The 27487-nt window shown below is 37.5% G+C and overlaps 1 protein-coding gene across 3 annotated transcripts in view; it reads right to left on the bottom strand.

Moving 5' to 3' along the window:
* Positions 1 to 4370: 4370 nt before the first annotated feature.
* Positions 4371 to 27487, bottom strand: part of IMPACT (impact RWD domain protein) — a 37000-nt gene continuing 13883 nt past the window's right edge. For 2 of the 3 annotated variants that reach the window (XM_047793949.1, XM_047793950.1), the window contains 7 exons: positions 21609 to 21694; positions 16483 to 16605; positions 15160 to 15257; positions 13248 to 13321; positions 9644 to 9734; positions 7911 to 8045; positions 4371 to 7128 (listed from right to left, as the gene is read on the bottom strand). In XM_047793949.1, the coding sequence (XP_047649905.1) occupies positions 7060 to 7128; positions 7911 to 8045; positions 9644 to 9734; positions 13248 to 13321; positions 15160 to 15257; positions 16483 to 16605; positions 21609 to 21694 (676 nt within the window). In that variant the 3' untranslated portion in view covers positions 4371 to 7059. Of the gene's footprint in view, positions 7129 to 7910; positions 8046 to 9643; positions 9735 to 11055; positions 11182 to 13247; positions 13322 to 15159; positions 15258 to 16482; positions 16606 to 21608; positions 21695 to 27487 lie in introns of those variants that run through there. The other variant, XR_007136673.1, reaches the window with a different exon arrangement.

Genomic DNA, 27487 nt, shown 5'->3' with positions numbered 1-27487 from the left:
GGGCATAACGGGAACCTACCTCAACATAATAAAGGCCATATATGACAAACCCACAGCTAACATCATTCTTAATGGTGAAAATCTGAAAGAATTCCCACTGAGATCAGGAACAAGACAAGGGTGTCCACTCTTGCCACTACTATACAACATAGTTTTGAAAGTCCTAGCCACAGCAATCAGAGAAGAAAAAGAAATAAAAGGAATCCAAATTGGAAAGGAAGAAGTAAAACTATCACTATTGGCAGATGACATGATACTATACCTAGAGAATCCCAAAGACTCTACCAGAAAACTGCTAGAGCTCATCAATGAATTTGGCAATGTTGCAGGATACAAAATTAATACACAGAAATCAACTGCATTTCTATATACTAACAATGAAAGATCAGAAAGAGAAATTAGGGAAGCAATCCCATTTACCATTGCACCCAAAAGAATAAAATACCTAGAAGTAAACCTACCTAAAGGGACAAAAGATCTGTACTCTGAAAACTATTTGACACTGATGAAAGAAATCAAATTTGACACAAATAGATGGAAAGACATACCATTCTCTTGGATTGCAAGAGTCAATATTATCAAAATGACTATACTACCAAGGCAATCTACGGATTCAATGCAAACCCTATCAAATTACCAAGTACATTTTTCACAGAACTTGAACAAAATATTTTAAAGTTTGGTTGGAAGCACAAAAGACCCAGAATAGCCAAAGACATCCTGAGAAAGCAAAATGGAGCTGGAGGAATCAGATTCCATGACTTCAGACTATACTACAAAGCTACAGTCATCAAAACCATATGGTACTGGCACAAAGACAGAAATATAGATCAGTGGAACAGGATAGAAAGCCCAGAATTAAACCCACACACCTATAGTCAACTAATCTATGACAGAGAAGGCAAGAACATACAATGGAGAAAAGACAGCTCCTTCAATAAGTGGTTCTGGGAAAACTGGACAGACACATGTAAAAAAATGAAATTAGAACACTCCCTAACACCACACACAAAAATAAACTCAAAATGGATTCAAGACGTAGATATAAGACCAGATACTATAAAACTCTTAGAGAAAAACATAGGCCAAACATTTTCTGACATAAACCATAGCAACATCTTCTCAGATCTACCTCTTAGAGTAATGACAGTAAAAACAAAAATAAACAAATGGGACCTAATTAAACTTAAAAGTTTCAGCACAGCAAAGGAAACCCTAAACAAAACAAAAACACAACACACAGAATGGGAGAAAATATTTGCAAATGAAGCGACTGACAAGGGATTAATCTCCAAAATTTATAAACAACTTCTGCAGCTCCATACCAAAAAAACAAACCACCCCATCCAAAATGGGCAGAAGATCTAAACAAACAATTCTCCAAAGAAGACACACAGATGGCCTAAAAACACATGAAAAGATGTTCAACATCAATAATTATTAGAGAAATGCAAATCAAACCACTATGAGGTACCACCTTACAATGGCCAGAATGGCCGTCATCAAAAAGTCTACAAGCAATAAGTACTGGAGAGGGTGTGGAGAAAAGGGAACTGTATTACACTGTTGGTAGGAATGTAAATTGGTGTAACCACTGTGGAAAATAGTATGGAGATTTCTCAGAAAACTAAAAATAGAATTACCATTTGATCCAGTAATCCCACTCCTGCAATCTATCCAGAGAAAACCATGACTTGAAAAGACACATGTACTCCAGTGTTCACTGCACTACTATATACAATAGGAAAGACATGGAAACAACCTAAATGTCCATTGACAGAGGAGTGGATCAAGAAGATGTGGTACATATACACAATGGAATATTGCTCATCCATTAAAAGGAACGAAATACCGGCATTTTTAGCAACATGGATGGACCTAGAAATTATCATGCTAAGTGAAGTCAGTCAGTCAATGAGACACCAATATCAAATGCTATCACTTACATGTGGAATCTGAATAAAAGGACACAACAAACTTCTTTACAGAACAGATACTGACTTACAGACTTTGAAAAACTTATGGTTTCCAAAGGAGACAGGTTGGGGGATGGGGGGATGCACTGCAGGTGTGGGATGGAAATGCTATAAAATTGGGTTGTACAATCCTTGCACAACTATAAATGTAATACATTCATTGAGTAATATTATATATATAATATTATGTAATATCAAGAAAAAAGAAACTAAAAGCAAAAACAGATCGTTTCCTGATAAATTCACAGATTTAGTATAACAGTGAGGTGGTGATGGTGTGTTGAATGTATAGATTAAAGACCCAACATAATCACCACGAGGATAGGATGCAGGTTTGATCCCTGGCCTCTATCAGTGGGTTAAGGATCTGGCATTGCTGCAAGACACGAAAATATAGCTCGGATCTGGTGTTGCTGTAGCTGTGGTGTAGGTCTCAGCTGCAGTTCTGATTTGACCCCCACCCTAGGAATTTCCATATGCCACAGGTACGGCTGTAAAAAAAAAAAAAGGAAAAACAAAGAAATGCATAGACTAGATGCTCAAAATGCAAAAGTGTACTTGAATATCTCCATATCTGAACCAAACTTGATAACAAGCTCCATATTTCCATTCCTGGAAGGGTTCGGCGGGGGCGGGGGGGGGGGGGGGGAGGAATGTGTTATTACAAGATTATTCAGTCAATACACCACAGGTATAAAATGTACTAACTGAAGGTATTCAGTTTCATTAGTCATTAGAGATATGCAAATTAAAACCACAAAGTGATACCACTATCCACCACAAAGCATGATACCAAAGGTTGAAGAGCAGCAACTAGAATGCTCACTCCCTACTAATAAGAGCGTAAACGGGAATAGCTACTTTGGAAACTGCTTAATATGAGTGATGGGTGATAGAGCTCCCAAGAAGTGATTGATAAGTATCCAGGAATTTTGTGAGCCAGCTGATTTCACATGGGTAGCTTGAAATTGGGCAGAGTTGGAGTATTTACACCACAGGAACTGGCTTCCGTTATAAATCAGCATCTACCCTAGGGCCAGTTGTTAAAAATTTACCATAGGCCTTACCATATGGTCACTAGGCCATAGCTCCACATAGACATATCCTATGACTTGGCAAATCCATTTCTAGGTACACACTTCACTTTAGAAATGTATACAGAAACTGACCAAAAGCCTTATACAAGAATGTTCATAGCAGCGCTAACTATAATGGCTGGAAACCCAAATGTCACAAATAGAATTGATGAATTCATGTTCATTCAATGGAATACCACTCAGTGATAAGAACGAAATAACTGCTACAGGCAATAACCCAGATGAATCTCACAAAATGATGGAACAAAAGGAGTCCAAACAAGGTACATTCTATGTGATTCCTCTCATATAAAAGTAAAAAAAGACCAAATTAATCTCTGATGATAAATCAGGGAGGTGGTTACATGGTGGGGAGGAGAGCAGCAATGATTGGACTAGACAAAGGGGTTTTGTGAGGTGCTGGTTTGACCTCTTCCATCTAAGTGCTGCTTATACAACTATTTATTTTGTGAAAATTCATCAATAAAAAATTTCATTTTAAAAATTAGTTACCTCCATAATTGAACAACCAAATGCAACAAAAATGTATTTAAATTAAACCTTATACCTTATACATAAACTAAAAATGGAAATAGACCTAAATAAAAAACATGAAACTCTAGAAAAAGCAAATCTTCATGACCTGGAGTTAGACAGAGTCCTTAGGCATGGCACCAAAAACACAATCCAAAAAAAAAAAAGAGAGAAGAAAAAGAAAAACTATATAAATTACATCTCATCAAAGTTAAATACTTTCACTCTGCAAAACATTGTTATAATGAAAAGACAAGCCACAAACTGAGAGAAGATGCTTGCCAATCACATACCCGAAAATGAACTTGTATCTGGGATATATATCTTGGTTTTGATAAATATTCTTTAGCTATATAGGATGTTATTAATATGGAAGGTTGAATATTTTTACAACTTTTTGTGAATCTATATTTCAAAACAATAAAGATTAATTAAAAAACGATATTGGTAGTTTTACCTATCAGACTGCCTATTTTTCCACATCTTTGGTATTCTAAGTGTATTTTAATACAATGCTAATCGGGGTGTACCTGATAAACCTTTTCTAGAGGGCAGTTTATCTATACCAATGGAACTAAACATTTGACCAAGGAATTACATTTCTGGAATTTCTCCTAAGAAAGTAATCAGAAATATATGCAAAAATCTGCATACAATGATTTCATTTCTCATAGTTATTTATAGTAGTGAAAAACGAGAAAAAACTTAAATATTGGAAATTAATTAGGACTAGTTTGTATATTTTGATATACCCAAAATAAGAATACAATGTAGCCATAAAAAATTAAGCCATATAAGAATATTTATTGACATGGGAAAATGTTAACAATATACTTCTATATGAAATATGTAGGATACAAAACAGTATATACAGTTTAATACCATTTTTATGGAAAGAAAAATAGCCATATATACAAAAGCATGCATAGGAAAAAAATAGAAGATGTACATACCAAATGTTAATAATGGTTATCTCTAGATAGTGAAATTACAAGTGACTATACAATTTTCCCAATAAATGTTAACCTGCCTTCCAAACAGTACCTGCTTCATGCTATTCTTTTTTTGTTGTGATTAGTTTGATATAATTCTCTTCAAATAGGCTCTGTTTCATGATAGATACCTCCGAATTATACTGCTATTCCCACTTAAAAAGTAGATGCTACTTGCTCTTACATATGGCAAATAGAGATTATTTTTAACTAATACAATATACTATAAAATATGCCTCAGCATAGATCTGGGTATAGAAAATTATTATTTGGAGAATTTGAAAACCCTCTAATTGAGAGAAACATTAAATAGACAAAAAAGATACTATAATTAGTTAGGGGTCCATAGTGTAGAATCTGAATGTGAAATTAACTCAGATTCCATAACTGGACACTTTTGGATCTCCCCTTCTTATTAGCTGACTTTGAACTAAGGAGACTAGGTTTTTTAGTCTGGAAAATGGGGTTAAAAAAAGGAAGAAGCAAAAATAGGATTTTTTTTTTTAATAAGGGCAAATGGGATCATAGGTATAAAGATTTTCTATAAAGACCTAAATGTTAGATAAAACATCAAGAAAGGAATTGAAATTTAGTGTTGCAGAAAAATTAACTCATTTATTTTTCTGTGGCACCAAATTCTTACTGTTTTACATCTTATTTCACAGGTCCGGACACACCAAAATTGTGAAATTATTTTAATGTTAATAAACTTTCACTTTTTAAATTATCTTAACAGTTAATACATAAAACATACTTGATTTTTTGATGGGCTTTGGGGTGTTTTAAATAGGTTACAACAACTAAACACACTTACAATAGGGGTTCCCGCGGTGGTGCAACAGGATCAGTGGCATCTCTGCAGCATGCCAGGATGCAGGCTCGATCCCCCATCCGGCACCATGGGTTAAAAGGATCTGGCAGTTGTCGCAGCTGCAGCGTGAGTACAACTTCAACTCAGATCTGATCCCTGGCCTGGGAACTCCATATGCTGCGGGGCAGCCAAAAAAGAAAAAAAAAAAAAAAAAAAACAGAACAGAATATAATTTATATTGTGTTTCTCAGAATCCATCTTAGTGTAAAACTGTTTACTAGATTCTTATTAAAAATATCAAGTCAGGATGTTAGATCTCTTAAAGGTAAAACATCAGAGGACAGCAAAGAAATCTGTGTCCACTTTATGTTTTCCATGCTCCAGCACCATCCCAAATTGCTTCTTTATTTCTGTTCCCTCTCTTTGGAAGGGAATCTCAGGCAAAGCTGTGACCAATAATTTTTAACAACTGTTTGCAATCATGTCTGAAAGGGAACAGTTAATGGCATTGTTACAGCTCATAGATAGATATAGATAAATTTATTTTCTGGATGTTTAGAGGTAAATTGCGCAACTTGTAGATGAAAGAAGAAACTTTTATAAAACACTGATGAAAAGGAAGATTTGATAAGAATGGGCGAAAAAAGAGAGATTTTCTGTTTTTCCAATCAAAGGTTTGTTCCTTCTCTCCGCAAATTGTGGTGTTGAAAGACAGCTGGAGTGTGGATGGGAAACAGGCACCACAATTACATAACTAGAGGGCATACTCCTGCCCTGCACCAGTGCTGTTCTGCCACCTGTAGCCCATTCTATAAGCCTCCCGTTAACCATAGCATAGCTTCTAGGGGAGTTCTAATTTGTCCATGAAGATCACAAGAAAGGTACTTCCAGGTTCTTAAAAGAAACCAGAGTATCACACTATACATTTCAGGGGTGGAAGGTGACTACTGGCACACACCATTATTTATTGCTTAACATTACAAGAATTAAACAAAAAAAGTATAGACTAGAAAATCACTTTTTGAAATTTCACTATCACCAATTTGCGACAGAAATTGAGGCATTAACACCTATGCTAACAAATATGTTAGATGAATCATCACTTCAGCACATAACTACAGATGGATACTCCTGGATTTTCACTTAATCCACTACTCCATGGTGAACACTATAAATAGTGAAAGGTGACATACTTATGAAATAAAATCACAAGAAACTCTCTCAGATCAGTCTTCAATGAGCCCCAATTCCAATAAGCCATAAAGAGCAGTAAAAGGTAATATTCAGTTAACTAAATGAGAATCCTGATGATGAGAAATCAGGTATTCATATTCCTCTAGAGATACTTCTTCCCCCTAACAAAGGCACTTGACATGTACTGAAATGGACAGTTAATTCAGGTACTGCCCTGGGCAACTACTACCTTCCTAAAATTACACAAAGTGATTAAGTTCAAGTTAATTCTTCTGAATCAGCCTGAAACACACATGAATAGATCAAAAGTTCTCTATTTTTGGCAGATGATACAACCAAAGAAGAAGAGACAATGTTGGTGTCCACAATGAATTGGCTGACAACAGTCTATGATTCTCTCTGCACAATAGATTCCTTGATGACTGTGGATTTGTATATAATTATAGGCAATTAAACCTTTCATATAGTTTCAGATATTAATGTTCACTCCTCTTCTTGTCTTTCCTTACTTTTTTGTTCTTTCCCAAAGCCTTAGATGATTCCTCCTGAAAAAGATATAAATCAATGTAGTATCTCTCTACATTTATATGAAGGTACTGGCTTAGGAATCATAAATCTAGTCATATGGAATATACGTAACAGTGAAAGTATAATTACTCGTATATGTATCATCTTTCCTTTTTACAGGGCTCTTTTACTTACAGTCTATTCTAATATTTCTCCCCAAATCAAGGATAACCTAGGAAAACAATCATTTTTCTAACAGATTCATATTTGAATAATTTCAGTATTATTTAATTTCTTGTTCACTTCCCAAAGTAAGGCAGCAAAGTCTAAATAAAATACATATGAGCATTGAAATACAAGACTAAAAAAAAAAAAAGCCCTCAAACTGTAAAGGAAGAAGGCATCTAAAGGCATGCCAGGGACAATGGGATATGCTTTGACATTAACAGAAAATGTCAGAATTTTATGGATGTTTAAAGACCATCTTGTTCACTGTAGCATTAGCTACAACTTTTATAGGCCTCGATTTTAGGGAGTGGAAACTAATTATGGTCCTTAAGGTTTCTATAAAACTCTATGAATCTACAAAACTAAGATATGAAGAGATGAAGTGATCTGTTGAGGGCACACAACTGGTCAATCACACTGTTTTGACTAAAACCTAAGTCTCCAGTTTCCTAATCCAAATGTTTTTTTAATGCACCTCACTCGTTCTGAGTCATTCTTTAATTTTTTTTTCTTTTAACTGTTTTTTTTTTTTTTTTTTTAATTTAACAGGCAATGTCAAGAAACTCTCTGGATATAATCATTAACCACTTACTGGTGAACTTGTGTAGTTCTTCTCCACTAGTATGTTTCTGGCACAGTTGTTTATATGTTTGAAGCGATCTGGTCCTAGCAGAATCCCTCCATACCAGCGTGATACCACCACCATGACATTTTTCACATTCAGAATCTGTTATTTTCAGAAGCATAATTATAATATGCATGCAAATAGGTACAAATGTTAAGTTTTAAAGGAAAATTAAAAAACCCATATATAAAACTGCACATAAAATTTCCCTGTGACTTTTTTTTTTTTTTGTCTTTTTGCCTTTTCTAGGGCCACTTCCCACGGCATATGGAGGTTCCGAGGCTAGGGGTCTAATTGGAGCTGTAGCCGCGCCAACCTATGCCAGAGCCACAGCAACACGGGATCCAAACCATGTCTGCAACCTACACCACAGCTCACGGCAATGCCAGATCCTTAACCCACTGAGCAAGGCCAGGGATTGAACCTGCAACCTATGGTTCCTAGTCGGATTCATTAACCACTGCGCCATGATGGGAACTCCCTACCTGTGACTTTAATGGCAGGACTGTGAGTGAGCAGTGAGATGAATAACAATTCAGGGGACAGAATGCTAGAATGAGAAGGGAATTTGGAAAACAAACACTGTGTTCCGCAGTGTCCTTGGATTCCAAAATCGAGGGCCACTGGGCAGAGTGAAGGGGAGATCATGCAGGTAGGGTTCCAGTCCTTGGTGACTTCAACCAGAATAGCTTAGCTTAAGCAGCTTTTTACTCCTGGGCCAAAAAGCACACAAAACCTGGTTCTGAAAAATTGCTAAAGAGAACTGGAGCTGCATGAGTAATTGCTGGTGCCTACCAGAAAGGCCTTCCTCAGTTTGACATTTGTCAAATGCTGCCCTTAACATGAAGCCCACCAGTCCACAGGCCTGACCCTCACAGAGTTCCCATTGAGGGAAGGGTCTGTCTGGTTAGAAAACAAACCTTCACATAAACAACACAAGAAACTATAGCAACTACCTTAGGAAAAAAAAAAATCCATTCTTAAAATTAATGAACAATCAATGATCACCAGACAGATGAAGAAAATCCAGCAGCATGAAAGAGAAAGGACAAGATAAACAAACTAAAGTGGTCCAGGAAAAATTTAAGGGAGAAAACATCTAAAAAAAGAATTCTAATTAGTATACTCAAAAATTTTAGAAGATACTGCATCCATAAATGCACTACAGCACACTATGTAAAGGGGAAAGTAGAGAATAAGAACTCTTGAAAATTAAATATATGATTGCTAATTTTTTTTTTAATTCTATAGAAATTTTGGAAAACAGTCAAGAAAATGTCTCAGAACATAAGGCAATGAGATGCTTTTTTTTTAATAAAAAAAGCACTCTGGATCCATCCAGAAATCCAATATCCAACTAACGAGAGTTTTACAAAGACAGAATGGAGAAAACAGAGAGGAGAGAATTGTCATGAGACAAAAAGGGTAAGTTTTTCCAGAGCTGAAGATTATCTTCTATTGTCTATAACAGAAAGAGCTTGAAAGCATAGCACTTGTTATTAACCTTCAGCTTTCTGCCCCATATCCAGTGCTTAAAATTATCTCTTAATCAATATTTAAAAATTAACTATTAAGAAAACCAAATATATCTCATGTTTTATATATTCTAATTGATTTACTTATTCCTAAATGGAGCTCTGTTTTGTTGAGAAATTTTATGGCTCACAGAACAATGTTAATAGGATTTAACTCACACTTACCTCCATGAGATGGAGAAGACGCCCACCTGCTGCTGTTTCCCCATCATCCTCACAGTCCTGTAAGAAGGTCTGTTTATCCTCACAATATATTCTAGAAATACATATAACAGTGTTACACTTTGAAACCTTGAAATACTGTAATAAAAGTTACTCCTGCATACTTGTTTGTCATCAATGTACTTCCAAAATCAGCATATCTGTTTTAAAAAATCCTTCTTGACGTACCCATTAGCTATATTTACATTGATGATTTACTATCCCTTATGCTTCACTTTTTATATTTGGTTAAGCTGAGAATCGAGGGTACCTCCTTTAAAACAGAAATGCTACAATTATGGGAATGTGAGTTTACATATCTGACACTTCCCCTGTTTCAATAATCTTGAAGCTGAGACTGTATAGAGTAGTCACTGAAAAACACCTAGTGAGAATAAACTGTATATAAGCATTATGGCTTATAAACTATATATAAACACAATAGGCATTATGAAATCATATTAAAGAAATAAGTGGTGTACTCTTGTCATCAAAGAGCCCAAACTCTAGTGAAGGAGACAAAAAGTATATCAAAAAGATGGAGGAGTTCCCACTGTGGCACTGGATTAAGAAGAATCTGACTGCAGCTGCTTGGGTCACTGCAGATGTGTGGGTTCAATCTCTGCCCCAGGAACTTCCATATGCTATGGGTACGGCCATAAAAATAAAAAAATAAAAAATAAGTGGATGTGATAAAACCAACAATATTTTATCTTATTCTAGCCACCAAGTATTTATCCATCTTCCCCATCCTAAGAATTAAAAGATTTATTTTTCTCTATAATTTCCCCATGGATAGTTATCAATATCAGAAATAAATCATGATATTTTATCCATTTAAATTATCTAGAAAGTTAGCATGCAGAATAATGCTATAGGGCAACTAAGCTTGGCAAAAAGTGTGAGCTATTAAAAAAAAAAAAAAACAGTGCTAGTTAAGGTTTGCCATCTAGTGGCTTTCTTAGGCTCCTACAAATGGTACCATTTAGGACTAGGCAATGTAGCAAAGATACCTTTCCGGCTAGGAGTATAAAAAGCCAAATAATAGCTTATCTATACACCTAAAATCAATTATATTAATTTTGTTACAGCAATCATATTCATTCATTCAGCTTTCCATCCACCAATCCATCTATCCAATTCATTCACTAAGTAAATATTTATTTCCCACCAACTATGACCAAGCTCTATTATTATTTAGAGTTGGCCTCATTTGAGGAAAAGAAAGTTAGTACTATTAAACAAAATTTTATAGGGCAAATTTAAGGCAAAAAGAGTCAGGGGTTGATTTTATGGAACAAATGAAGAAATCTGACTACATAAATCAGTACTGTTAGGTTTTAAAAAAAGGAAATACCATGGACATTTTCACTAACCCTTTCCTCACATTCCAGGAAGATAATGATGCAGCATCCGATAGCTGTACCAGGAGCCTGAAGAATGCCCCATAACTCCAGAGCAGGAACACAGCCCCAGAACCAGGAAGTTACCTTACAACGACCCTAAGCATTCAAAATACACAACACAAAGTCCATGTACCAGATGAAGGTTACTTATTTAACTCCCAATGGAGTCTTTCAAGCCTCCTCTCTGTGCCTTCTCTGTATTATCTGACACACAGTTCTGACAAATTAAGCTCCTTCATTCCCAAGTATCAATAAGAGGGTTGATACTTATAAGAGGGTAAGTTGGAGGGGCTGCTACATGCAGTCATGCTGACATTTGTGAGAAGTGACAGCTAATCACCCACTAATATGCAAAAACACTTAAGAACTTAAAAAAAACAAAAAATATGTGGCCTGAAATAAAGTATTTAGCACATTATTTAACTTTTTGGTAACTTAAGCTCAATATCATATACAGCAACTGCTGAAGGTGCAGCCACACAGCCATGCAAGAATAAAATAGAGATAAATGGAATCAGATTCTCAAATTCAGCTCTAACGCATAATGACTATGTGATCTCGAAATAGTTAACCTTTTTACTTGCTAAAATAATTAGAATTAATGTTTGTAAAGTACTCGGCACAAAGTAGGCACTGAACCATGTGGGATGATAAATGGTACCCACTACTATTTTTATAGTACATTCTAATCACTGAGAGCAAGACAGTTTAATCCTTCATTTTTACATTTATGAGTCTAACTCACTAAGAAAACACCAAAAATTTTGTGTAGTCATAACTCTAGTGAGTAGGAAATTATCGAACAAATATTTTTTGTAAATAAGTTTTGGCACCTAAAGGGATGTGACTTAGTAATATTAAAAACTCTGTCCAAAGTAATGAAATTTTTTTGAGATTTTTGAGCTTGAGATAGTCTAGATTTTGCCAATAGTCTCAATCATATTTTAAAATTTGCACCAGGAGTTCCTGTTGTGGCACAGTGGAAACGAATTCAGCTAGTAACCATGAGGACGCGGGTTTAATCCCTGGCCTCGCTCAGTGGGTTAAGAATCTGGCGTTGCTGTGAGCTGTGGTGTAGGCAACAGACACAGCTTGGATCCTGTGTGGCCGTGGCTGTGGCGTAGGCCAGTGGCTACAGCTCCGATTCGACCCCTATCCTAGGAACCTCCATAAGCCACATTTTCCTAAAAAGCGAACAAACAAAAAATTTGCACCAAATTCCTATGCCTATATTCTGATGTATTTTAGTCGTAAATTATGTTCTTTTCATCTGTACTAATTTGCATATTTAAAAATATATACCCTTCATCTCTTTATTAGCAAAACCCTCATACTCAAAACTGTAAGACCTGGAGTGAAAGAAGCATTCTTTTTTTGGCCACACCCAAGGCATGTAGAAGTTCCTTGGCCAAGGATCAAACCTGTTGCCACAGCAGCAACCTGAGCCACTGCAGTGACAACATCAGATCCTTAACCTGCTATACTACAGGGGAACTCCTGAAAGAAGCACTCTTAATTCACTGCTAATGGGAGCATAAATTGGGTTAAAAGAAAAACTTTAGCAATATGTATCAGGAGTTTTAAAAATGTTCACACTTTTTGATAATTCTACTTCTAGGAACCTATTCTTTTTTTCCTTTTTAATTATACTTTTGTTTCATTTCAAAAACTAATCTGAAAGATCCTGAACCTACCCTGAGGAAATAATCCAAAAAGTATACAAAAGATTTTCATGGGACCATTCTTTATAAATGAAAAATATGAAAAACTAAAACAAAAAGGCATCAGTTAAATAGACTGTGGTATAGAGTTTCAAACAATATTATATACAGCCATTAAAATAGTTTATAAACAATTATAACAACATGGAAAATGCTTTTATTACAGTCAGAAAAAATCCAGGTACTAGAATCAAGCATTGAAAAAGTAAACTGCATAGAAAAAACAGAAAAAAATATTTCACAATATCAGTCACATTTAGTGGCATAAAACAGTTGACTTTTCCTCTGATTTGTTTTTTTTTCTGTAGTTTCCAAATAGTCTACATAGGATTACTACTATTACAGTTGAAAAAAACACATAATAGTTGTTTTTTTAAGTCATGTGTCCGTTTTCCCCATTTTTACAAATTGCACATTCCTAAAATTGCAATGATAACTTACCGGTATGCGTAGATGTTGTGGGTGGCACTAGCTATTTTCTTATTCTCATACAATTTGGCAAGAACCATTTTCACCTTAAAAACATCAGTAATATAAATAAACTAATGTATACTTTTTATTTGCTTTGTAAATAAATGCTAAAAATCTATAAGCATACTGATATATATACACACAAACATATACTGTTATACTGAAATTAACAACAGTTATTTAAACAATCTACATTCTGAAAAAGCCATTTCTGAAGTTTTCTCCTAATTTTAGGCACAGAAACTGGTACTCTCAATTGGTATAAAAATGGTACACCTGGTATTTTTAACACCAGTTATCAACAAGTATTTGCAAGTAACCATGTCCAAGGTACTTGTATATAGAACTTTTCCCTCCTATAGAGAAATTTAAATGAAAATGTGAGAATTTCTAGAAATGAACTCTGAAAATTTACCAAATTGATATATTCAATGTGATAGGTGCACAGTAGTCCTATGTTCCAAATGTTATAAAATGAAAACTCTCTCTGGAAGTCAAATAAGGTTTATAGAAGAGGTAACATGAGCCAGGGATCAGAAATTGTGCAATTTTGGGAGTTCCGTTTGTGGCTCAGCAGTTAATGAACCAACTAGGATCCATGAGGATGTGGGTTTGATCCCTGGTCTCTCTCAGTGGGTTGGGGATCTGGCAGTGCCATGAGCTGTGTGTGGTGTAGGTTCCAGATGCGGCTCAGATTCCAAGTTGCTGTAGCTGTGGTGTAGTCCAGCGGCTGTAGCTCTGATTAGACCCCTGGCCTGGGACCTTCCATATGCCATAGGTGCGGCCCTCAAAAAGCAAAAAAAAAAAGAAATTTGTACAATCTTGTATTTTTTCCAACTCTTAGATTCCTGATCAATAAAATAGACATTGGCCTCCAAGATTTATTTCCTCTCTCACAAATTATGATCCTATAAGTCTAGATGACTATCAGAAACAGAAAAAGGATTCAGGATGAACAGATTCAGAACAGAATGTCTAAGGAAGACCCTGACAACAAGATTATTAACAATGGCCAAGGACAAAATAGGGTTCCTGAGAGAAAAGCCCAGATGCCTGCAACAGGGGTTAAGGATCCGATGTTGCCATGAGCTGTGGTGTAGGTCTCAGACACCGCTCAGATATTGCTGTGGCTGTGGTGTAGGCCAGCAGCTGCAGTTCTGATTCGACCCCTAGCCTGTGAACTTCCATATACCAGAAGTTTGGCCCGATAAGACAAAAAAAAAAAAAAAGGCAGCAGCAGAAAGGAAAGAGAATTCAGGTTGGGAAGACTGGGTTCAAAGAGTCTATCCACTGTCTCCTTACCTGGACAACAATGAAATAGACTAGGTTTTATAGAACTCCTGCATGATAGAACAAATAATTTTTTAACAAACTATTAAGCATCACATTTCTATATGCCATCACAATGACTTTTTCTTCTTTGAAAATTCATTAGAAAGTTAAGGTTTAGGGAGTTCTCTGATGGCCTAGCGGGTTGAGGCTCCTGCGTTCTCACCGCCGTGGCTCTGGTTGCTGCTGTGCGGCGTAGGTTCAATCCCTGGCCCAGGAATTCCCACATACTGCCTGTGTGGCAAAAAAGAAAAAAAGAAAAAAAAAAAAGAGAGAGAACCTGAAATAAACGTTGCAACTCTCATTTAAAAAAAAAAGAAAGTTAAGGTTTAATCAGAGTCTGGATATAATTTTAAAGGCAGTGATAAACAGAAACCAGTATTTCATGATACCCAATAATTTGGGGGTAGAAAATTATCAAATAATTTTTATCTTACATGAAAATTAAACATAATAGTAAAAACAAAGATATTGTTTTTGTTATTGCAAAACCATTTACTTGAATTACTTCGGTAAAACAACATTAGAGATGCGATGGAAAAGGTAAGGTTACCTGTTTGGGACAAACTACTGGGGCCAAGTGTGCCTGAAAAGTACTTCTTCGGTCTGTAATAGGAACGCCATGATCAATCGGAGGTAATTCTTCTAGTTCTATAAATTGAAAGAATTATATTACTTTTATTTTTTAAATTCTTACATTCAAATACTGAAAAATTGGCCATGGTATAATAGGGGGAGTTGGGAAAGAGATACAAATTATACGGCATATCAATTCAAATAACCAGTAATGGATGTCTATTAAAATTAAATTATAATTTAATTTTATATATTGTACATTAAGATAAAACTACTTGACTTGTAAATGACTTTTACCTACTAAGGTCACCCAGTGGAAATGGTGGGCCGGGACTCAAATCCTGGACTGTTCATATAGTAGAAGTTGATATAGTATCTAATTTTTAAGAGTATACAGGAGTTTCCTGGTGGCCTAGTGGTTTAGGATCCAACACTGTCACTGCTGTGGCTCAAGTCACTGCCGTGGCACGAGTTCAGTCCCTAGCCTGGGAACTTCTACGTGTTGTAGCCAAAAAAAAGATAAAAGGGTCCTGAGACCAAAAAGGCTGACAGCTGCCAATATTTCATAATGTATTTACACATTTTACTGTTAATGGACCCCTGGGTTGGGAAACTTATGACTTTATTTTATATATTATATAGTGCTAATATAATGTCTTCTGCTAATAAAACTGTTCGTACTTCATAGGATTGAACTAAATAAATCAATAGTAAACTAAATTTGCTATTCCATTAAGTATCATGATTTCCAGTTATTCTGACTTTAAAGAAGCTTAAGAACCATTAATTTTACAAACAGGATGTGATTTACTATGACTGGGTTTTCACTCTTTTTCTTTCCCAAAAGAAATCTTATGCCAAATCTGCAAATATGTAAATGAATAAAATGGGAGCTACTTAGACTGAAATGGGGCCATATCCTGGGTCTTCTCCCCAACTCTTTCACTTCCTCTTTGTCCCCTTCCACTAATCCTGAGGCACTATGCAAGAATTTTACATTTTCATTTATAATAACATAGCTTTTCTTAGTGTCAATTTCTCCCACCACTAATTCAAAAGCCTAGATAGTAACAAAAAGTAAAAAACAAAAAAAGAGTAAAATTCTATTTTTTCCCTCACCACTCTGACAGACCCAGCAAACACCAAAATGGCCAGAAGGCAGGAAAAAGAAATAACCCAATTCTCTACCAAAAAGTAAGAATTTCCTAAAATGTGAGTTTACTACATTTCTATATCATTCCAAAAACACTTCACAACATTACCATTCTACTTTCCTCAAAAGAAATGAGTAACATTATACCCGTTCGACTTGCACTGATATCAAAATCCAATGCTTTAACTGGATTTTCTGGTTGACATGCTAAAATGACATCATCTTCACATTCAGCATCTTCCTCTTCAGTTTTCTTCTTTACCTCTGGGCCTATGTAGATATGAGCCATTATAAGTGATCACACGGCTGTCAAAAATAACACTTAATGGAGTTCCCGTTGTGGTTCAGCGGTTAACGAATCCAACTAGGAACCATGAGGTTGCGGGTTCGATCCCTGGCCTTGCTCAGTGGGTTAAGGATCCGGCATTTCCATGAGGTCACAGATACAGCTCGGATCCTGAGTTGCTGTGGTTCTGGCGTAGGTTGGCAGCTGCAGCTCCGATTAGACCCCTAGCCTGGGAACCTCCATATGCCACTGGCGCAGCCCTAGAAAACACACACACACAAAAAATCATTAGTCACGACCTCTAAACACCATTCTTCAATAGAAACAGGGTTTCTACAAATAGTGGCTGACTCTAGAGTTAGCACAAGGAAAACACAAGAGGAGCCTGAAACATCTATGATTCCAGAAAGTAAAGAAATGTTCTCAAAAAGATGGGCACTTATAAAAAGAATAAGGAGCCTACCTGAGAGAGCTCCTAAAGGCCAAACCTTAGACTCACAAAATAATATATATGGGTTCATACTAACATAAATAATCAAATAAATAAACGTGGAAAATACACATCCTGTTCTCACAATAGAATTCCAACTAAAAGATGTAAGAAGGAAAGAAAGAAATGAGAATGACCATTAGCAAACACCACATTTTCAAATACTGTTGATAAGCTACACTAATGGATACTAAAATTAATGGGTGAAAGGTTAAGGAGGACCAGTGTATTAGCATAGCCCTAAAGTATCTCCCCCCAAGATACTTATCAACTATAAAGGAAAAGATAGTAACTGTGATAATTTTATATGTCAACTTGGCAAGGCCATGGTAAACAGATATTTGATCAGGAGTTCCCATCAGGGCACAGTGGTTGATGAATCCAACTAGGAACCATGAGGTTGCGGGTTCGATCCCTGGCCTTACTCAGTGGGTTAAGGATCCAGAGTTGCCATGGCTGTGGTGTAGGTCGCAGACGAGGCTCGAATCCTGAGTTGCTGTGGCTCTGGTGTAGGCCAGTGGCTACAGCTCCGATTAGACCCCTAGCCTGGGAACCTCCATATGCCGAGGGAGCAGCCCTAGAAAAGGCGAAAAGACAAAAAAAAAAACAAACAGATATTTGATCAAACACTATCCTAGATGTTTTTGTAAAGGTATTTCTTGGATGGACTTCACATTTGGGTAAACAGATTGCCCTCCATAATGTGAGTGAGACTCATCCAGGCAAGGTCTTAAAAGAAAAAGGACTGACCTCCCAAGAGGAAGAGGGAATTCCGCCAGCCCAGAGCCTTCAGACTTGAGCTGTACATTAATTCTTCCTTAGGTCTCCTGCCTGCCAGCCTACCCAGATTTTAGACTTGCTAACCTCCACAATCTCATGAGCCAATTCCTTAAAATCAATCAATCAATCAATCCATCTCTCCCCACCCCACATTTTATAAATGAATGTACACACACACACACACACACACACACACACACACACACACGTAATACATGTGTTACTGGTCTCTCTGTGGAGAATATTAATAGTTACTTTACTATGGAGACATCTGGCAGACACCACCTTAACCAAGGGATCAAGGTAAATACGACCAATATAAAGCATACTGATATCATTAGCTCCTTGATCTAATATAGTGTGAAGGACACAATATCATTTTTGTGGTATTCTTGACAAAATGTCTCCTGTTATTCCAATCATGAGAAAACAATGGACAAATTCGAACTGAGGGACAGTCAACAAAATAGTGTCGGATCATGAAAGGTCATAAAAATCAAAGAAAAACTAGGAAACTACTTACAGGCAGACGGGAGTAAGGAGAAATAACAACTAAATGCAACACAGAATCCTGGACAGGATCCTAGAACAGCCCAAAGAACTTTAGTGGAAAAATCAGTGAAATTGGAAAGAGCTCTTTAGTTAATATTACACCAATGTTCACTTTCTGTTCTTGATATTTATTCTATGGTTATGTAAGATGTTACCCGGGGAAGCAGGGAGAGGGATATAAAAGAGCTATTTCTACTATTTTTGCAAATTTTCTTTTTTCTTTTTGCTTTTTAAGAGCCCCACCTGTGGCAAATGGAGGTTCCCAGGCTAGGGACTGAATAGGAGCTGTAGCTGCCAGCCTACACCACAGCCACAGCAATTCCAGATCTGAGCCGAGTCTGCAACCTACACCACAGCTCACGGCAATGCTGGATCCTTAACACATGAGCAAGGCCAGGGATCGAACCCACAACCTCATGGTTCCCAGTCGGATTCGTTTCTGCTGCGCCATGACAGAACTCCCAAGATTTCTGATTTGAAAAATGCAAAAAAAAAAAATTTTTTTTTTTTTATTATGAATTATACAACCTAAATCAGTAACTTTGAAATCTGAAGACTGGTTAAACTAAATCATGGATATAGGTGGGAAAGGGGGAAAATATCTTTTTTTTTTTTTTTTGTCTTTTTAGGGCTGCACCCACAGCATATGGAGGTTCCCAGGCTAGGGGTCCAATCAGAGCTACAGCTGTCAGCCTATACCACAGCCACAGCAACAGCAGATCCGAGCCACATCTGTGACCTACACCAGTTCATGGCAACACCGGATCCTTAACCCACTGAGCAAGGCAAAGGGATGAAACACACATCCTCATGGATTCTAGTCAGGTTCATTACTGCTGAGCCAGTAATGAACCATTTTTAAGATCAATAATTTTTAAATTTCTTAAGAGCTGAGTGATCACAAACTTTTTTTAAGAGTCCTAAATTTTTACTGATATACATTCCATTTTTGCAATTGTCCCACATTCTACAATTGTGCATTGGCAAAAATCAGTTTAGTTTTGAGACCACTCTTCTCAAATGCCCTGCCAAAATCAGAACATGGATCATAAAAACGTTACGGAAAATACTTCAAAACAGACTGTCCCATGATCAGAACATCTTCCTACTGTTTATCTGTTTGATTTAATGGAAGCAGTAAAAACATTTGCTTCTATAGAAGAATAGTAAACCATATATATATAAAATATATATATAAATAAATAAATATTACTATCAACTTTAAATGTATACTGATTTTGGTAAGGGAGTCCTCAATAATTGATTCCCTGTGAATAACTTTATAAAATTAGACTGGAGTTTCCATCATGGCTCAGTGGAAACAAATCTGACTAGTATCCATGAGGACGCAGGTTCAATCCCTGGCCTCGCTCAGTGGATTAAGGATCCGGCATTGCCATGAGCTGTGGGTAGGTTGCAGATGTGGCTCAGATCTGGCATTGCTGTGACTGTCGTGTAGGCCTACAGCTCCAGCTCCAGTTCAACCCCTAGCCTGGGAACCTCCACAGGTGCAGACCTAAAAAAAGACCAAAAAAAAATAATTAGCAGACTATTGGTTTTTTTTTTTTTTATTCCCTCTTTTTCCCAAATTGAAAGTAATTTTATCAGTGATAACAATAAAACTCTATTTGGAATTAAATCAGGTTAAATAGAGTTGTTTTCTCTTCTTTTTTTTTGTTTTTGTTTTTGTCTTTTTTTTTAATGGCTGCACCTGCGGCATATGGAGGTTCCCAGGCTAGGTGTGGAATCGGAGCTGCAGCCATCGGCCTACGCCACAGCAACAGCAACGCGGGATCCAAGCCGCGTCTGCGACCTACACCGCAGCTCACTGGCAACGCTGGATCCTTAACCCACTGAGCAAGGCCAGGGATCAAACCCGCAACCTCATGGTTCCTAGTCAGATTCGTTAACCACTAAGCCACGACGGAAACTCCTATTTTCCCTTGTAAAAGGCTTTTGCAGTAAGTGGAACAAAGACTAGCAAAGTAAATAGAAAACATAAGAAATGTCCATGTTATATACTTAATAATTCAATAAAATAATAATAATAGAACAAAATATAAATTTTCAAATGTCTTGAAATTAGATAGTGGTAATAGCTGTACAATTTTGGAATATACTAAAAACCATTATACATTTTAAAGGGTGAATAATTATGGCATGTGAATTATATCTCAAATATTAATTTTCCTTTTTTTTTTTTTGGTCTTTTTTGTCTTTTCTAGGGCCACACCCGGGGCATACGGAGGCTCCCAGGCTAGGGGTCTAATCGGAGCTCTAGTCACTGGCCTACGCCACAGCCACAGCAACGCCAGATCCGAGTCACTAAGTCTGCACCACAGCTCACAGCAACGCCGGATCCTTAACCCACTGAGTGAGGCCAGGGATTGAACCTGCAACCTCATGGTTCCTAGTTGGATTCGTTAACCACTGAGCCACGACGGGAACTCCCTAAAAAAGAATTTTCAAAGTCAATTTTTCTATGCTAAATATTGGTCAGTATGTTTTCCAAAGTTCTTTTTCTATAAACTCTACACTCATTTGAAGCTAATGTCTAACTTATAGTCCATTAATTCATGAAGTATGTTACATAGTTCATGTTACCTTAACAATAGCCAAAGAAAGCAAAGATTTTTTTTGTTTTTTTTTTGTTTTTTTTGTCTTTTTGCCATTTCTTGGGCCGCTCCCACAGCATATGGAGGTTCCCAGGCTAGGGCTCCAATCGGAGCTGTAGCTGCTGGCCTACACCAGAGCCACAGCAATGTGGGATATGAGCCGCCTCTGCAACCTACACCACAGCTCACAGCAACGCCGGATCCTTAACCCACTGAGCAAGGCCAGGGATCGAACCCGCAACCTCATGTTTCCTAGTCAGATCTGATAACCACTAAGCCACAACGGGAACTCCAGAAAGCAAAGATTTTTGATTGAAGTTCCTTAATCATAAATTCTATTTCTATAAGTTTATGGTAATATGAAACCAAAGAGGCTAAATCTTATAGAAATAACCATATTTACATGAGTAAATAACTTTGTAGAAAAACATATTTTATTATATATAAACCATAAAACAGAATACAGATTTTCATTAAAAGTTTCAATCAGAATATCTACATGAAAATTAAATTACTACAAAAGAGCACTGATAACATTTTTCTGTCCTACCTGGTTCTGTCATCTGAGATTTTTGTATTAGAACATCTCTTATTTTCTCCACCCATAGGTAAAGAATACTTTCACCAATATTCTGTCTAAACAAAATTCAGGGAGAAAAATTGTTATTAAAAAAATTTCCTTGGCAAATTCAACAAAACATACACATACTTACAGTCTAAGAAATTATATGCAATCTAGCCATGCCTTTTTAAAAAAATACTTATAAAAACATGAGTTTTACTAGCATTTGTGGATGGGTATTTAATATACCAACATTTAAAATTCCAACTGGCTCTCAAATTAACACTGCTCATTTAAAATAAGTAGAAGAGTTGCAATCAAAGAGGGGGGAAAATTTCTAAGCTTGAACTGGATGAATTAAGATATAAATATGATTTATTGTTTGTCAGTGCATATAGTTCAATAGTGATGTCTAGTTATTGCTTGCTTTTCTAAACTTTTTGAACAATATCAAACCACTTATTTTGCATACTTATTTCAACAAAAAAGAATATAAGGAGTTCCCGTTGTGGCTCAATGGAAACAAATCTGACTAGGATCCATGAGGATGCAGCTTCGATCCCTGGCCTCACTCAGTGGGTCAAGGATCTGGTGTTGCTGTAGCTGTGGCTTAGGCCAGCAGTTCAACCCCTAGCCTGGGAACCTCCATATGCCGTGTGTGTGGCCCTAAAAGAGTCAAAAAAAAAAAGGAAGGAGAAGAAAAGAATATAAAACATTTGGGAAACTCCTTCAGAAAGCCAATTTACAAGACTTAAAAAACAATCAATGTAAAACTTTATACTCTTATTTTGTTTTATGACAAAATATTATATTGCCCAAATTGATTCAGTTTGGTTCCAAACAACTGTCTGGCTGCCTCAGGTAATTAAATCCATCTAAAGGCTTACTGAGAAAAATAACATGTCATAGTTTATATCCATAGAGCTATGTTAAATGTTGGCAACAGCAGTAGAATAAAGGCCCAAGTGCCTACTTCTTAGGGAATGACACTAATTTTAGATAAGTTTTAATATGTGTATTTAAAAAAATCACCACACAACTTGACAACACAAACTCCTTCCTCTAAAAGTTGCCCTTGAAACCATAATGTCTCTTTATCCCTTATCACCACTCATCAGCACCCACTCAAGGAATCTTTCAAAACAAGCATACAGAAGAAAACAACACTATTTTCAAATAATTCTGTACCCTCAAATCCTTCCTATCTCACCTGTAACTCCCTAGGACTAAAACCATCCTCTGTGTTCTTTGGTAACCTGACTTATTTAGACAGAGCAAAAGTAAATTGAAAAGGTTTTTAAAAATTGAGAATGTTGGTTGGGTTTCTTTTAAACAATTCCCACTCCTCTCCTCTCCTCACTAAAGGATTCAGAGGTATAGAGACAGAGGAAGGTAAAATATATTGAGTATATACAAAGCCCAAAGTATATTATATATATCAACACATTTAATGCTTATTATTGTCTAATAAAGTATTTCCCCACTGTAGAGATGAGAAAGCAGACCTAGAGAGATCAATTAGCTTGTCTAAGATAGTCTTATAAGCAGTAAGAAGCCCAGACCCAGAGTGTGAATGCTGACCTACTCCAAAGCTCAGGTCACACACTGCATTTTGTTCTCCTATCAAGCAGCTGTGCCCTTAGGCAAGTAAGCCACTTGAACCCTGAGTCTCAGTTTCCTCACCTATAAGGCAGATATACAGCATCTTGTCTTACTTTATTTTTATTTATTTATTCTTATTTTTTTGTCTTTTTGCCTTTTCTAGGGCCGCTCCCATGGCATATGGAGGTTCCCAGGCTAGGGGTCTAATCAGAGCTGTAGCCACCAGCCTATGCCAGAGCCACAGCAACACGGAATCCAAGCCGCGTCTGCAACCTACACCACAGCTCACGGCAACGCCAGATCCTTAACCCACTGAGCAAGGCCAGGGATCAAACCTGCAACCTCATGGTTCCTAGTCGGATTCGTTAACCACTGAGCCATGACGGGAACTCCCCACATGTCTTACTTTATAAAAGTATTTTTTTTAAAGTGGACCTATCTTAATTCACTCAATAGATTTCTCTCTCTCTTTTTTTTTTTTTTTTTTAGGGCCGCATGGGCAGCATATGGAAGATCCCAAGCTAGGAGTAGAATTGGAGCTGCAGCTACTGGCCTGCACCACACCCACAGCAACACCAGATCCAAGCTGTTTCTGTAACCTACACTGTAGCTCATGGCAACACCGGATCCTTAACCCACTGAGCGAGGCCAGGGATTGAACCCACATCCTCATAGATACTAGTCGAGTTCATTGCCACTGAGCCATAAAAGGAACTCCTCACTAGATCTTTGCAGTCCTTACCTATACACCAGCACTGCAGGCAGCCCTGGGGGTAGGGCAGGGAATAAAAAGACTGGGTCCCCTGTCTCAGTGTTTGCAATTATTATCCTTACAAATGTATAGTTTTATATGTAATTCTCTCCATCTCCTGATCATGTTCAATAGAATCCATCACATTAACATCATTAAAAGTAGTGGCATTAGAGGAGAGAAGGCAAGATGGCAGAAGAGTAGGGGGAAGTGCTTGCCCTCTCTCACAAACACAGCAAAAAACCCCCACATCTACATGTTAAACAACTGGCACAGAACAGCAACTAAATGCCGGCAGAACTTAAACTTCCAATAATAGCAAGAATCTCATGACATAACTGGGTAAAACAAGAGAAAAGAGGAGAGTGAGAGAAGGGGAATCGGGACCGGACAGGTGCTCCCAAAAGGGAACTGTGAAGGAGAAAGGGCACCCACACCCTGGAAAGTCACCTAATCGACAGAAAGATCAACCAAGCTGGAGGAAATCTCCAGACGCCAAGAAGAGAGCAGCAGTAGGTCTGAGATCTGAAAAACAGAGTGAGAGCCGAACAGATCATCTGAACTACTGGCACAGTCACCAAAAACCAAGACGCTCAGGTGGGGGGCTGGGCACCGAGACCTCGGCTCAGAGGTTAGTCCCAGAGCGGGCTGGGGTTGGCAGTGCAGAGACAGCCTGGGGGACTTGAAGCAGTCAGTCGGGTTGGTGATGTGGGGACAGCCTGAGGGACTAGGAAGTGGTGCAGTGGGTAGAGGAAGCAATACGCTAGGAACTAGGGAGTGGAAAGCCACAACAGAGGGAACCTGGGAGAAGAGCTGGACCCACAGGACAGACAAGGCGCCAGTGTTGGGGAGGGGAGAGGAGGAGCATCGGGCCACCATAGAATACTCCTTGTGCCCCAGTGAGAGCACGTGCCAGTCAGCTAGCAGAGAGCAGTGCTTCCCAGTGTATCCCCTCTCCCCCTACACCACGAGCGCGCCTGACCTGAGGCCACCTGCCAACCCGGAAGGCTGGGGAGGGCTGGCCTCAACACTCGCAGGAAGCCTACCGCCTCAAGGGCTTTCCCCACCCTGGCCTGCCTGCCCTCTGGAGGAGCTATACCCCGCAGAGCAGCGCCAAGCACCACCAGCCCCTGGAAGAGGCCCGCAGGCCAGAAATGCCAGAGCAAGTTCTGCCCAGCCATAGGAAGTCTGCATTCATCGCACTGCAGACCTGCCAGTCCCGCCTGCCCTTGGGAAGTCCTCCTTTGCTTTACAGTGACCCTGCCAGCCCTGCCCACCCTCAAGAAATGACTCGCTGCCTCAGAGAAGACTGGCCAACACCACCAGCCCTTGCGAAACACTCCACAGCAGTGCCAGGGCAAACCCTGCCCAGCCACGGGGAGTACACCTACACCAAGAAAAAGAAAATAACAAGCAAGATGAAGAAGCTCAGAAACCATCCCCAGTTAAACCAACAGATGAACTCACCTGAAGCAGTCAACAATGAAACAGAACTCTGCAGTCTGACAGACTTGGAGATCAAAAGGGAGACTGTGAAAATACTGAAGGAATTAAGAGAAGATATGAACAGTAATGCAGACTCCCTCAGAAAGGAGCTAGAAAATATAAAGGAAAACTGGAAAATTCATTTGCAAAAATACAAACTGGGCAGTAAAAACCAGAATGAATAATGCAGAACAAATTAGTGATGTGGAAGACAGAATAATGGAAACCACCCAAACAGGACAGCAGACAGAAAACCAAAAGAAAAAAACATGAAAGCAATATAAGAGACCTATGGGATAACATAAAGCGGGCCAATCTATGCATAATAGGAATTCCAGAAGGAGTAAAAAAAGATAAGGGGATGGAAAATATATTTGAAGAAATTATCGCTGGAAACTTCCCAAATCTAAAGGATACTGATTTCAAGATACAGGAATCACAGAGGGCCCCAAACAAGTTGAACCCAAATAGATCCACACCAAGATACATTATAATAAAAATGGCAAAAGTTAATGATAAAGAGAGGATCCTAAAGGCAGCAAGAGAAAAGCAAAATGTCACTTATAAGGGAACCCCCATAAGGCTATCAGCTGATTTCTCTACAGAAACTCTACAGGCCAGGAGGGAATGGCAAGAAATATTTAAAGTGCTGAAAGGAAAAAATATGCAACCTAGAATACTCTATCCAGTAAGAATATCATTTAAAATAGAAGGGGAAATTAATTTTTTTTCCAACAAACAAAAGCTAAAAGAATACAGCAATACAAAACCCATTCTAAAAGAAATATTGAAAGGGCTTCTCTAAATCAAAAAAAGAGAGAGAGAGAGGAAGAACTAGGATGGAGGAAACCACAACCAGAGAGCAGTCACTCAAATAAGCCAGCATACAGATCTAATCATGAACATGTTTAAAATAAAATAAAATTAAAAAGAAAAAAAGAGACATCAAAATCATAAAATGTGGCCAAGGGAAGTAAGGAAATAAATAGATTCTTTTTAATTTTTTTTTAATTTTAGTATGGTAATGAAGTGTTTGAACCTACAGGACTAACAGACTAAAACACACAATTATAGGAAGGGGTTAACATACTTAAAAAACAGGGCAACCACAAATCAAAACCAAACATTACATTCTCAAAAAATGAAAAGAAGAACACTCAAGCAGAAAATAATTGGAGCCCATCCAACCAAAAAAAGAAAGAATGGAGAATCATAGAACCAACTGGAAAAGGAGGTTTAAAATGGCAATAAATAATCATCTATCAATTATCCCCTTAAATGTCAATGGACAGAATGCTTCAATCAAAAGACACAGAGTTGCTGATTGGATAAAAAGGCAAAAACCTTCAATCTGCTGCCTATAAGAAACTCACCTTAGAACAAAGGACACATATAGACTGAAAATGAGGGGGTGGGAAAAAATATTTCATGCCAATGGACATGACAGGAAAGCAGGAGTTGCAATACTTATATCAGACAAAATAGACTCTAAAACAAAACCATAAAGACAAAGAAGGACACTATATAATGATTAAAGGATCCATTCAAGAAGAGGATATTACTATCATCAACATATATGCCCCAAATCCAGGAGCACCCAGATACACACAACAAATATTAACAGACATAAAGGAAGAAATTGATGGGAATACAATCATAGTAGGAGACCTTAATACCCACTCACATCAATGGACAGATTCTCTAGACAGAAAACCAGTAAAGCAACAGAGATCCTAAAATAAACAACAGAAAAGTTAGACTTAATTGACATCTTCAGGATACTACATCCAAAAAAATCAGAATACACATTCTTCTCAAGTGTGCATGGAACATTCTCAAAAATTGATCACATATTGGGGCACAAAACTAACCTCAACAAATTTAAGAGTATAGAAATTATTTCAAGTATCTTCTCTGACCACAATGGTATAAAACTAGAAATCAACCACAGGAAAAGAAATGAGAAAAAACCTCCTACGTGGAGACTAAACAACATATTACTAAAAAACCAATGGGTCAATGAGGAAAT

This window comes from Phacochoerus africanus, chromosome 8 (assembly GCF_016906955.1).
Source record: "Phacochoerus africanus isolate WHEZ1 chromosome 8, ROS_Pafr_v1, whole genome shotgun sequence".
Classification (NCBI taxonomy): domain Eukaryota; kingdom Metazoa; phylum Chordata; class Mammalia; order Artiodactyla; family Suidae; genus Phacochoerus; species Phacochoerus africanus.
The sequence above is the reverse complement of the archived record's forward strand: the minus strand, read 5'-3'. Positions and strand labels throughout refer to the sequence as shown.